The 13,205-nt window shown below is 42.1% G+C and overlaps 1 protein-coding gene across 1 annotated transcript in view; it reads left to right on the forward strand.

Moving 5' to 3' along the window:
• aco2 (aconitase 2, mitochondrial) overlaps positions 1-13,205 on the forward strand; it is an 85,778-nt gene that overhangs the window by 21,671 nt on the left and 50,902 nt on the right. Inside the window, exons 7-8 of the mRNA XM_063062737.1 lie at positions 4,404-4,508; positions 10,551-10,642. Of these exons, the coding sequence (XP_062918807.1) occupies positions 4,404-4,508; positions 10,551-10,642 (197 nt within the window). The remainder of the gene's footprint in view (positions 1-4,403; positions 4,509-10,550; positions 10,643-13,205) is intronic.

Below are 13,205 nucleotides of genomic sequence, written 5' to 3' on the forward strand. Positions count from 1 at the left end.
CTATGACTATGGCTATTTAAAGTATATGGGAGGATGTGCGTAGGTTATATGCAAATACAGTACCACACCATTTTATATAATGGACTTGAGGGTCCGCATTTTTCGGTATCCGCGGGGGGTCTGGAACTAATTCCCCGCGGATAGGGAGGGCCGACTGTATACTCTCCACTACATATCAATAGAAGTAATGCCGAATCTTTGTAAACTCCCAAGGAAGTAGAGGCACTGCTGTGCTTTCTTCATAATTGCACTTATGTGCTGGGCCCAGGACAGGTCCCCTGAAATCATAACACGGAGGAATTTAAAGTTGCTTACACTACACCTCTGATCCGCCGATGAGGGCTGACTCATGTACCTCTGGTTTCCTGCTCCTGTAGTCAATAATCAGATCCTTGGACTTGCTGATATTGAGTGAGAGGTTGTTGTTGTGGCACCACTCAGCCGGATTTTCAGTCTTCCTCCTTATACTGTGTGGTCACCATCTTTGATTCAGCCTACAATAGTCTTGTCGTCAGCAAACTTAAATATGGCATTGATGATGATGCTGAGGCCTGTGTCGGCCAGGGCCAAACTTGGATGTTGCGTCCTATCTGTCTAGTTACGCAAGCTGGGACAGTGCAATATGGAGAGCAAACTGTTGCCCGTTGTATCAAGCTCCCCCTCTCCATGCGTCTGATGAACCCAAAGGAACATCTACAGTTTGGCACCAGTAGCAACGCAGGAGTTGTCAATCTGCATTGAACTCAACGTAGGACTGCCTTAGGGACTCCAGCTCCAGATTTTTTCCTCGGGGTTTACTCCCGAAGCCTTCCCCATGAGTGGGTATAGCCGCAAGGCAGCAGAGGTTTGAGATCAGAGCTTTCCTTCGCCAAGATGAACTGTCAACCATGGCTGATGAGCCCCATCTGCACCAAGCAACTGGTTTTCAGGCTCCTGTAGCCCGCCTTTGCCTCCTTTCCTGTCAGTAGAAACAGTTCCACCGGGTTTAGTAGCTAAGCCACACATGAAGGTCAGGAGCTAGACATGGTTGTCAGAGGGTATTTGAGTCGCATGGCATTGGGAGCATTTAATAGGTAGTGGGAGCTTATCCACACTATCAGTCCTGGTTATAACAGCGTTAGGCATAATTACAGCATTGGAGCTGTGCTTAACCACACAATCATAACTGTAGAACCTATCAGCATTCACTTTAAATCTACTCCATGATTAAAACTGCTGAAATACTCAAAATTACAAGCAGTATTTGTGGAGAAAAAAACAAAAGTTAATATTTCATATCAATGACCAGAAAGGTTGTCTGCTAAAACTTCTTGACCTTTTACGTATTAGCAGCATTTTCTGTTTTACTGATGATTTTTGACATTCAATGTATTTAGCATTTAAATAATTGTGTCTTTCTTTCTGTATTATCTGATCATACAAACAGTGCAATTATCCCCAAAATCTACAATGAAGAGGGGCCCCGTTTCTCGTAATCCTGTGACTCCTGCTGTATGCTGTGCTGAATGTTTTAGTGGACTTGGGGTGTTGCATTGCCATCTTGTGGTCTGTTGAGCTGCTCACATCCTCTGTGGCAGATGGAGAGCAGAGTCTGGGTGAAATAATGGAGGTTGTGGATAGTGGGTGTGATTATCTTCGGGGGTCACAGGAAGGAAAGTGAGGTATAGGTAAAGCTGGATGCAATATTTGGAATTTTACTTATTGGGTGAGAGAGGAGAAGATCCACTATCAAAAGGCGGAAACTGCAAATTGAATGGTAAATCTGTTTGACACCCCAGCAACTGATTAAGTGGAAGGTTATTTATTTATTAAGATACAGTATGGAAAGGGTCCTTCTGGCCCTTCGAGATGTACTGCCAGCAACCTCAATTCAATAAACACAAGAAAACCTGCAGATGCTGGAAATCCAAAGCAATGCACGTAAATGCGGGTGGAACTCAGCAGGCCAGGCAGCATCTATGGAAAAGAGTAAACAGCCAACATTTTGGACCGAGACTCTTCGTCGGGACTGGAAAGAAAGAGGAGAAGTCAGAGTAAGAAGGTGGGGAGAAGCGAGGAAGTACAAGATGGTAGGGGAGCAGGTGAAGTAAAGAGCTGGGAAGTTGATTGGTGAAAGAGAATGGGTTGGAAGAGGGGGAATCTGATGGGAGAGGATAGACATGGAAGAAAGGGAAGGGGGAGGAGCACTAGAGGAAAATGATGGGAAGTTAAAGAGATAAGGTGAGAGAGGGAAACAGGAATGAGGAATGGTGGGGGGGGGGGGCATTGTGCAATCACTGGAAGTTCCAGAAATGCAGTTTAACGCTAGCCTGATCATGGGACAATTTACAATGACCGATTGACCTACCAACCAGTACCTCTTTAGACTGTAGGAGGAAACTGGAACACCGGGAGCAAACACACAGTGAGAACATACAAACTCCTTACAGATAGTGTCAGGATATGAACCTGTGTTGCTGGTACTGTAAAGCAGTGTGCTAACCACTATAACGAGGACTGTCCTGCTCCACCTGAATGAAAGGCAAATCCATTACTGTAGAGAGCGACTGAAAGATTCAAAGTACGTTTATTATTAAAGTATGTATGCAGTATACAATCCTGAAATACGTCTTCCCCATACACAGTCACAAAATAAAGAACCATAGAACCAACTTGTTCAATGGCATCAAACATCAAATTCTCCCTCCGCTAATGTTCCCTCTAATTTGTAATGACCAGTGTGAGCAAAAATCTTGTGCTGTGCAATTTTTGCCCAGTGACAACATGTACGCACTGAATAATTTCTTCAATAAAAAACGGTATAAATAAGCCAGTTCTAAAATCTGCAGACAGATCATCACAAACTCCACATTGTCAACACTGTCCGCATCAGATACCAGAAAAGGAAATGGGATTATGTACGGTCATGAAATATACTTAACGTGCCAATGAGGTGGAGGATGACAACCTTTTGTGCGTGGTTTAAATTCCTTCATGTGCTAGTAGCAAAAGATGTGTGTGCACACACACCTCAGAGGGAACATTGACCTCCGCTCCCACTCACAAAAAAATTGTGCAAACAGCAAAAAAAAGAGTGAAAACACAGAATATAAAACACAAAATCAAAAGGCATATTTTGGTACAGTTCTGCTCAGAGAATTGCCATATTTTGGAAATATTAGATGAATATAACACCAATACAGCAGTGCTATTGAATGTCTCATTTGGTTAGGTCATTAGAAGTATTTAAGGTGTTGGTAGATAAATTCTTGAAAGTACCAGGAGTTGAGGTTATGGGGAACAGCACAGAAGACATGGGGCTAGTCATGATCATATTGAATGGTGGGTCATGCTTCAGGTGCCAAGTGATGCACGTCTGCTCCTACTTGTAGTCTTGTGGACATAAGATCATGAGTTAAAACTATGAAAAGAATCTTGAGACTTTCATAAAAACTGCTGGGGTTAAAAGTGACTTGAAAGAAGGCCTTTACATGATTGAGAAAATAAATAGAAGGAGATTTTTAATGAAGTTTTGTTACATAAATGCAGGTTTGTATTTTCAGTCTCCATACCATTGTGAAGTAAACCCATTTGTGTTCTTAAGAAGGACTGTTGTTATCTAGGTGGAGGTAGAATTCTTTTTGTGAGAGGGTAATTCATCTGACTTTATTGATGGTAGTTAATGCAAGAATTTGGTTAAACCTCCTGGAGAACTGATTGGTCTTTGAAGATTCTTGAAACTTTTTCACGAATTTCTTGAAGCACAAGATCGAACAAATGGGGTTTCCAGTGATGAGCTTGTTCTGCAGCAGGTAGCACAGTCCCTTCACAACATTCGTTTGGGATTTGCAATGTCTGGGGAAGTTATTGAACTGGGAGCCAATGTTCCCTGTGCTGCCTGACCATAAGGTAATTGATAGATCCCATTGAACCACCACTGTTATCCTCATCTGGAGCAGCTGCTCGAACAAACCAACACTACTTAGAGACTAAGCACAGGGAGGAGCAGGGGTTTGATCCTGTATGACGTGCCTTCCATCCAATCCAATAACAATGAGGCTCCAGAGTCAAAGAATAGATTTGATCCTTTATTAAGAAACTCGCAAACAAACAGAACTTGAAGCAATTTAAAACTAATGAAACTAAAACTAGCGATTAAACAAAATAAGCAGTCTTAGCATATTCAACATACTTAAGCTTCCTTCAACTTAATTAAGTGTAATTAAGGCAGCTAAGCAATTTTAAATGTAATTAAGCAATTTTAAGCAGTCAACAAAAAAACTCTGCAAATTTTGGACATTTTGTTTATTGTCTGCAACAACTGTTGAATTTGATTGCATGAACTGTGATGAAATAGTGCTTTTTCTTTGAGTAAAAGCATGAAGTTACGGTTTAAACTAAACTAATCCTGTTTCCTTCCCCAGGCATGGCTACAATCTGCAACATGGGTGCGGAGATTGGAGCAACCACTTCAGTTTTCCCCTACAACCATAGGATGAAGAAATACATGGAAAAGACTGGCAGAGCAGGTGAGTCTGAGGAGAGTGACAAACAATGGGTGGTGAGATCTTACTGGAAAATATTTTAAGGTGTGTTCCCAATTAGACTAGTGATAGAGCAGGAGGGAAGGCTGAAGAAAGTTGGTTTCCTAAAGGTAATTGAAATGTTTGATCAAGGGACGTGGATGTTGTTGGCAGTATCAATACTACTTGCCTATTTCTTATCGCCTCTGATCTGAGGTGGCAGATACTTTATTGGCCAGATTAGGTGTGATGATAGCAAATTCTCTTCCATAAAGGATATTACTGAACTGGAAAGGTTCGTGCAATAATCCATGAGTTTTGTTGTCACCATTGCTGGTTTTGGTGTTTCACTGCCATATTTAATGATTTGAACACGTACCCCAGCTGCCCTTGTACTACGTGAATCCGCCACTTCAGATAAGCAATCTAGGCCAGTAAATTGCTATTGTACCCAAATTTAGTTTAACACTTTTCAATTTAGGCCATTCAGTCCATCGAGTCTGTTCCGCCATTCGGTCATGACTGATTTATTTTTCCTCTCAACCCCAATCTCCTGCCTTCTCCCTGTAATTTGTAACACCCTTACTAATCAAAGACCAATCAATCTCCGCTTTAAATATACCCAGTGACTTGACTTCCATAGCCATCTTTGGTAATGAATTCCACAGATTCACTAACTGTTGGCTAAAGAAATTCCTCCTCATCTCTGTTCCAAAGGGATGTCCTTCTATTCTGAGGCTGTGCCCTTTGGTCCTAGACTCTCCCAGTATTGGATGCATTCTCTCCATGTCCACTCTATCGTGATCTTTCAATAGGTTGATAGGTTTCAATGCAATCCCTTCATTACTCTAAAGTCCATTTAGGAATACAGGGGCTAAATTAAAGTTGGTGTGTGGATGAATTAAATCCAAAGTAGTACAAGGATCAATAATTTGAAAGTTCAGTTTGTCTGCAGGAGTTCTTTTAGGTAATTAGTGACTGACTGGCCTGTTTAACTCAGTGCAATTGAAAATATCCCAGTTATAATTTTTTGGTGTCAGGGTGGAGATACGTCTCTATCAGAGGAGGTGTATGGCGCCCCTTCCCTCCGCCAGCCTTGGACAAGGTGTGGCACTTGCTTAACCCCCCCGATCAGGTCATGTGAAACCATGGGAACAGGCAGTGGACGGTCATTTGAGCAGCTGATGCATATCACAAGTCCTGGTTGTGCAACCACTGATGCCAGGCAGACAATCTCTGAAGAGTATTGATAAATGACTAGGGTCACCCGTCTAGTAAAGACTCTGCCCAGAAGGCGGCAATGGCAAACCACTTCTGCAGAAAAATTTGCCAAGAGCAATCATGGTCATGGATAGAGAAAAGAATAAAAACAACAGATGGGAAGACAGATGGAAAGCCATGACACGGCACGAAATGATGATGGTTATGAAATTTGAATGGAAGCAAGAAGCTATTTCCTTCAAAGAGTGCACTTAAGCAGGCTGAGCTGATAGTTCACTTCCCTCTGTTGGTATAATAAAGTCTGTTCATTATTTGTGATTGCATTCTTAAATTCATTGCCTAGAACAAGGCTGAGTTGGTTCAAAGAACAGTGCCTCATTTCTGCTGAACTGGCTGATTTAAATTAGGTTTCTTTTCATGGATGCTGCGTTTGGCCTTGGTATGGTATGAGATTGATTTCTCTTCTCTTCGATTGCATGCTCAAGCAAATCGGACAAGTGGTGGCAAACCACTCAATCCACCCTGACTTCAGACCATTGCACCCTAGCTGACCGCTTCCATAAGGGGTGCGGGAAGATCGGAAAAATAACGATGTGCTGGAAATCCGGAGGTTCCCAGTAGTCGGGCAGCATCCTTGGAAAGAGAAAAACAGAGTAAATGCTGACATAAAAGATGGTCGGAACTGAGAAAGGGAGAAACAAGTTAAGAGAAGATGGGGTGGAGGTATGGACAGGGCAAAGTAAATAACTGATAGGGTGAGGCCTGTTGCACATCATACTAGTGCTGCAGTATTTTGCAAACAATAAATAGTAAATCCCTCTGACCATTGGTAAAGAAGCTTGTAGCATTTGCCCACCTTTATCCAGCAAATTAAAACTGCTGAAGACACTGATGTTTATGATAAGTTTTTGGCGTGTCCTCACGCCTCTGGCGCTATTAATGCTTGCCTGTTTCATTGCTATGTCAACAATCACAAGCTAGGCAGTGAATTGAGCAATGTAATCTCTTGAAACAGGAATTTGCCAATGCCCTGCTGGAACCATCTGGGTTGTAAGCTTTAAAACACTTTTTTCCTTTGACTTCTATATGCAAAGTGCACCAGTTTGGGGCTCGAACGGACACATGAACAGACGCAGACACTAAAAGACATAAAACAGAATTGGACCATTCAGCTCATTGAGTCTGCTCTGCCATTCCATTATGGCTGATTTATTTTCCCTCCCAACCCCATTCTTCTGCATTATTCCCATAACCTTTGATGCCCTGACTAATCAAGAACCAGTTAACCTCCACTTGAAATATATCCAATGATTTGGCCTCCACTGCAATCTGTGGCAATGAATTCCATGGATTCATCACCCTCTAAAGAGGCTAAAGAAATACTTCCTCAACTCTGTTCTAAATGGACATCGCTCTATTCTGAGACTGTGTCCTCTGGTCCTAGGCCATCCCACTATAGGAAACATTCTTTTATCTGTGTCTTTAGATATTCAATAAGTTTCAGTGAAAACCCCAATTCTGTTAAACTCCAGGTCAAAGTGTGATCACGCCCAGTCATTGAGTCAGTAAATTCCTGGTGATAGAAGGTATCTATCTCAGAGGGCTGAAAGAGATTAACAAGGTACAACACCTTCATTAGGAAGTCACTAGAGACAGCCAGTAAAACACTAATGTGATGCCCATATTCAGAAAAGGTAACAAATTAGATAGTTGACTGCGGAACTTTACACTTCGGTCATAGCTGAAATAATGGAATTCATTTTCAGTTAAAATTATTCTAAAGCAGTTAGTATCAGCCAGTTATCAAAATTCCACATGAAAAGCTGTTTAAAGGTTCAAAGGTTTATTTATTATCAAACTATGTATGCAGTATGCAACACTGAGATTTGTCTTCTCCAGATAGCCACAAAACAAAGAAAACCATGGAACTTGTTCAAAGAATTACATTAACCCCCACAAAAAAAATCTCGCAAACGGCACCACGATCATCAACTTGCCCCTCCTTCAGTGAAAAAATAAATCGCACAATGGCAACCAGAACATCAAACACCACACCCCATGCAGAAAAACAAATCGTGCATATGGCAAGAACATCAACCCACAGCACAAAAGAACAAATTGCGCCAAACAGCAACAAGAAAGAACAGGCAAAAACACAGAATATAAAAAAAACTGAAGGAGTCCAATTTGAACGATTGGATTTGTACACAATTCAATCCATAAATTGCAGAACTTGGATCACATCCTCTGACAGCATAGAGAGAGAGACCACTCCCCCTCAGTGCTTGGTGTGAGAGTTTGGGATGAAACCTAGCTGTGGGTGAAAACAAAGGATGCAGAGTGTTGAAAGCAGCATTTTGAAATGGCTGAGAAATGTATGGAGTGAAATGAGAGACAGTAGGGGTTAGAAACAAACTTGGAACTATATTGTGGAAATTGGTTCCTGTGCCAATTACAGTAAACTACAGAGAATACAGTTGCAGGAAGCAGTGTGCAAGTTGCAAGATTAGTTTAGCAAAGTAAGCCAATGTTGGGTGCGTTACAAAAGCTCCTTTATTACAGATGAATGTTGTCTGCCCAACACGATCCCAATGTTCCCATTTTTTTTCCACGATGGGTAATTACCATTTAAATAATTGATTTCTTTTTATTTTCTTCTTCCCTTGTGAGATGTTACCTTTACAGACCAGACCAGCATTAAATGCTCATATTTGTGCTCTTGAGGAGAGTGTAGCCCATTGCCTTTACACATCCCTTCTGGTGAAGGTATTTCCATGTTGATGGAGGGCAAGGACTTCCTTGATTTCGACCTGGAGGTGTGACTTGTAGGGCTGCATCTTTTCAAAAATGTGGATGCAAATGAAACTGTGTCACAACTGCAAAGCTTTGATCTGATTGGGATCACTGAGTTCGGTCTGAGGCATCGTTCAGCATGTCTCAAGCTGTCTTTTGTCTTCACTGGATCACGGTCTGGTCTCTAGTTGTTTAATGTACATTATTGATGATTATTTAAGATAGATTTTGAACCAGTTTGGTGTCCCAGCTTGTCGAGTGTGATAGAGCGAGAAAGACGCTGTCATGAGGTACCAGTGAAAGTTACTTTGAACCTTACAGCTACAAAGACTGATAGTGATTGGCGTTGTATATCATTTACGTCACATAAAGTGGGAGGAAATTGAGATCAAAATGAGCAGATCTCCTAGTAATCTATATCTTGAGAAGTTACTCTTGTTCTGGTTGTTGGGTTATGCCATTTCCAAGTCAATGAAGGAAGATGCCATGGATCCATTTCTGATCTGTAGCAAGTTGCAGATACTTAAGCAGGCATCCTTAGGGTGATGCAAAGGTACTCATGATTGTAACTAGCATAAAGAAAGTAAATTTCAACAAGGTTTTGTTTTTCAAAATAGAATAAGGCAATATGAATTCAAACTAGTTAAGGGTAAATTAGGTATTGATATAGGAACATTTCTTCCCATCATGTACCTGGAATGGACTCCTTGATTTAAAAATTATCTTAATTATTTTTCCATGTCTTTTGTCCTCAGCCTTTTCATAATGTCCAATTAAGTTCAACCAAAGCTCAAAATAAGCATCTCTCTTCGTAGTTAGGAGGTAACATTTCAAATTGAACAATGGCCTACTTTTTTGTTATGAACGGCACTTGGATCCCCCGGAGTTCCACCTGTTTCTCATCCCATCAAGAACTCTTATTTTACACCATCATACTTTTGATAACTCTCCTGCTTTGTATCCTATAACAGAACTTCCTTTTTGTTCTTCCTGTTCTTCTGCTTCTCCACTTAAAACTCGTTAAATGTCAGCTTTTGTTTTGGCTCTTTGATTGAGAGTCAATTTCCAACCTACATGATACCATGACATTTGCCGAGGGAAATATGCCTGATGTTGCAGGTCAGTGACCTTGTGTCAAACCTGCAAAATAAAAGCTGACGTGATAAACACAAGGGATTCTACAGCTGCTGGAAATCCAGAGCAACACACAAAATGTGAGAGGAACTTAGCAGGTCAGGCACCATCTATGGAAATGAATAAATAGTCGATGTTTTGGACTGTGACCCTTCTTCAGGACATGTAACAGGCTTTTAGTAAGTGAAGGAGCAGGGAAGCAGAAGGAAAAACAAAAAGAAATTTCTGTTAATCACATTTTTAAAAACATTTTCATGTTCTCATCCATCCTTTGCTGATTCTGCCACCAACATCCACACGAGAAAGAATTTACAGTCACCAGCTAGCAATGAACATGTCTTTGGGAGGGAACCAGAGGACCAGAAGGAAATCTACACGGTCAAAGGGAGAACAAGCACAGATTCAGCACCCGAGGTTGGATTGAACCTGGTTCCCCAATGCCTTGAGGTAGTGACTCTACCACCAGTACTTAACCTGCTGTGTTCTGTGCCTACATTACACCACTTGGATATCCTGAAGAGAGATCCTTTGTGCTGTAATACGTAATTAGACAGCTATTCAACCCATTGAATCCATGCTACTTCCCAGCAGAACTATCCTATCAGTCAATCACCATTCCTTTTCATTCCCCTGTAGCTTATCCTGCATCAGATCTGCTTTGGTTCATTTGTCATTTACCTACAGTGAGGGCTAATTTACCAGCACACCTTCAAGGTGTGGAAGGATATGGGAGCACTCGGAGGAAACTCATGAAGACGTGGGGAACACGTGCAAACTCCAAACAGATGGCGTCCAATGTCAAGGTCAATTCAAGATCTCTAGAGCTGTGAGACAGCAATACCACCTACTAGTGGTAGAAATGAACAGTCCTGTAAATGTTCTTTCTTTTGCATTTTTCAGAGATTGCTGCCATTGCTGATGAATTCCAGGACCTGCTAGTTCCTGATGAGGGCTGTCAATATGATCAACTCATTGAAATTAACCTGACTGAGGTAAAGGAAACCTCACCATTTTGCTGCTAACTTCTATTCAAAATCAAATAGCATGTTCATTGTTCTGAAACTGGGTTGGTACCTAGTCTCTTGCATTTACACTATTTATGCAGCTGATTCATTTGATGAATAGTGACCTCCTCCCACTACCCCCACATCCAGATGTTGACTGTGGACAAATTGGCAATGGAATCACCAATGAATGTCAAGGGTGCTTGGACTCCCAAGTGTGCGGCTGGAGCAGGGGTCCCCAGCCTGGGGTCCTCGGGCCCCTTGCTTAATGGTATTGGTTCATGCCATTAAAAAAGTTTGGGAACTTCCTGGGCTAGAGGCACAGCTGGTTCAGAACTGCAGCCAAGACTTTGTCTAATCCCATGGTTTTTCAGCCATTTCTTCATATCGGACAGAGTGCAGCAAAGTGACTAAAGACTGGCTTCCGAATAGGTGGTAGAGAAGGATTACCCATTCTGGCTGAACGTGGTCACAAGTGCTTTAGTTTTGCCTTTATGTGTTGAGTGTAATTATCACTTACTGAATGACAGAGCAGTGCTGAAGAGCCATGTGGCCCACTTCACTCCTCTTGTCTGTTATGCCACTCTGATCTGACTTTCCTTTTCAGTTTACTTTTGCAACATGAGGCGTTAATGGCGCAGGTCCTATTAATTGCCCTGAGGAGCAGATGGTGTGCTACTGCCTTGAGTCACTATATTCTAATAGGTGGGGGGAAGGAGATGGGGGAGGAAGGGAAGGTTGATGCAGCTGTTCAGTGAAGAGCAAGCCACTTGGCTGTAGGAATGGATTTGTATGTAAGCCCACACAACAGGCTTCAAAGATAAAGATTAGCTTTATTTGTCACAGGGACATTGAAACAGACGGTGAAATGCATCCACAGTCCAAGGATGCGTTGAGTGCAGCCAACAATTTCATGACATGTGTGAGTGATGATAAACCTGACCCTGATACGGGTCTCTGTTGTGGACTGAGAGTGGGAAGGGGGCAGGGAGAGGGGAATCATGGTCGGGAAAAGGGGAAGGGAACGGGAAACACCAAAGAGACTTTCTATAATGATCAATAGACCAATTGTTTGGAATCGAATGACCTTGACTGGTGTTTCAGAGCTGGGTGTGTCTGAACGTGCACCATCCCCTGCCCCAGCACTCCTTCTCTGCCATCTGTCCCACACCACTCTCTGTCCTCCACCCTCGCCATTCCCGATATCCTTTGCTCCCGCCAGATTTAAAACTCAGTCTCTCCTCCACATTGACAAATACAATACTGTGCACTGTGCAGAAGTCTCAGGCACAGTACTGTAGTTTGCCCACAACATACTAACCCATACATTTCTGGAATGTGGGAGGAAATTAGAGTACCCAGAAGAAATTCACAAAACTAGGAGAACATACAAACTCCATACAGGCAGCGCGGTTGCTGTCGTTTTTAAACTGTAGTTCACTACTCTGCTAATGTGCTGCCTTAGAGCTGTAGGGCTTCATCACTAGAGCCACAACAGTTCAGCTTCACTTTCATGTGACCAATTTTTAAATTGTAGATTTTAAAACAAAACAATTTTGAGCTGCCATATACTTATGACATTGATGGAGGCCGGTTAACCCAATGAGTCGTCTCCTGTACTAACTTGGACCATTTTGGCATTAGCCTTTGTGTTGGGCATGTGGCCAAGTGGTTAAGGCGTTCGTCTAGTGATGTGAAGGTCGCTAGTTCGAGCCTCAGCTGTTGGCAGCGTGTTTGTGTCCTTGAGCAAGGCACTTAACCACACATTGCTCTAGTCTGTGTGAGGAGTGGCGCCCCACACAGACTTCCAATCTGCGCTTTGTAAGGCATGAAAATGCCCGACGCAGGCCCCTCATGGTCTGAGTCGACGTTCCTCCCCCTCCCTCCCTTTGTATATCCTGTACAGCTGCAGAATGAGCACCAAGCTGCTTGGCTTAAGTTCAGTATCACTGCCATTTAAATTGGGCATAATTGTGCAATGATTTCATTGAAATATTTTTGTCGGTCTTGAGTTACTTGTGTAGAGGTTTTTTGCGTTGACCTCCCTCCTTGACCTTGCTCATCCACTGGAAATTATTTTGGTCTCAGTGCAGAAACTAATTAACTTAAACCTTTACATTTAAAAAAAAAATTGCATGTATTTCCACAGGCTTGAAAACATAAACACAGATTTTGTCATCCTTTCCCTGCTTGCATTCTGAACAGGAGGAGTGAATTATTGTACCTGTTTTGTAGAACATTTTGTATTATTGATTAATCCACTGAGCTCTAAACTCACTAGAGCTCATTGTACTTTGATCTAGTAAGCTGTAACTCTGAACAACAGCTTCATGGGATTAAATCCTTTCTCCTCCTTTTGAACATTAGCATTCTCTTCTGGCTGGTTTCTTCTTATCTCTGAACTCCAGAGCTGTTTTATGGATCTTCTAAACTGTTCAAAGTAATCCTGGGTGTCTGAACGAGAAACTGAAATGTGTTATATCCTCTGCTGAAAAGGCAGGTGCAACTTTTGGATAGATATCTGTTGCTGTTTTTCCCTCCACCATCTTCC

This window comes from Mobula hypostoma, chromosome 11, assembly GCF_963921235.1.
Source record: "Mobula hypostoma chromosome 11, sMobHyp1.1, whole genome shotgun sequence".
In the NCBI taxonomy this organism is placed as follows: domain Eukaryota; kingdom Metazoa; phylum Chordata; class Chondrichthyes; order Myliobatiformes; family Myliobatidae; genus Mobula; species Mobula hypostoma.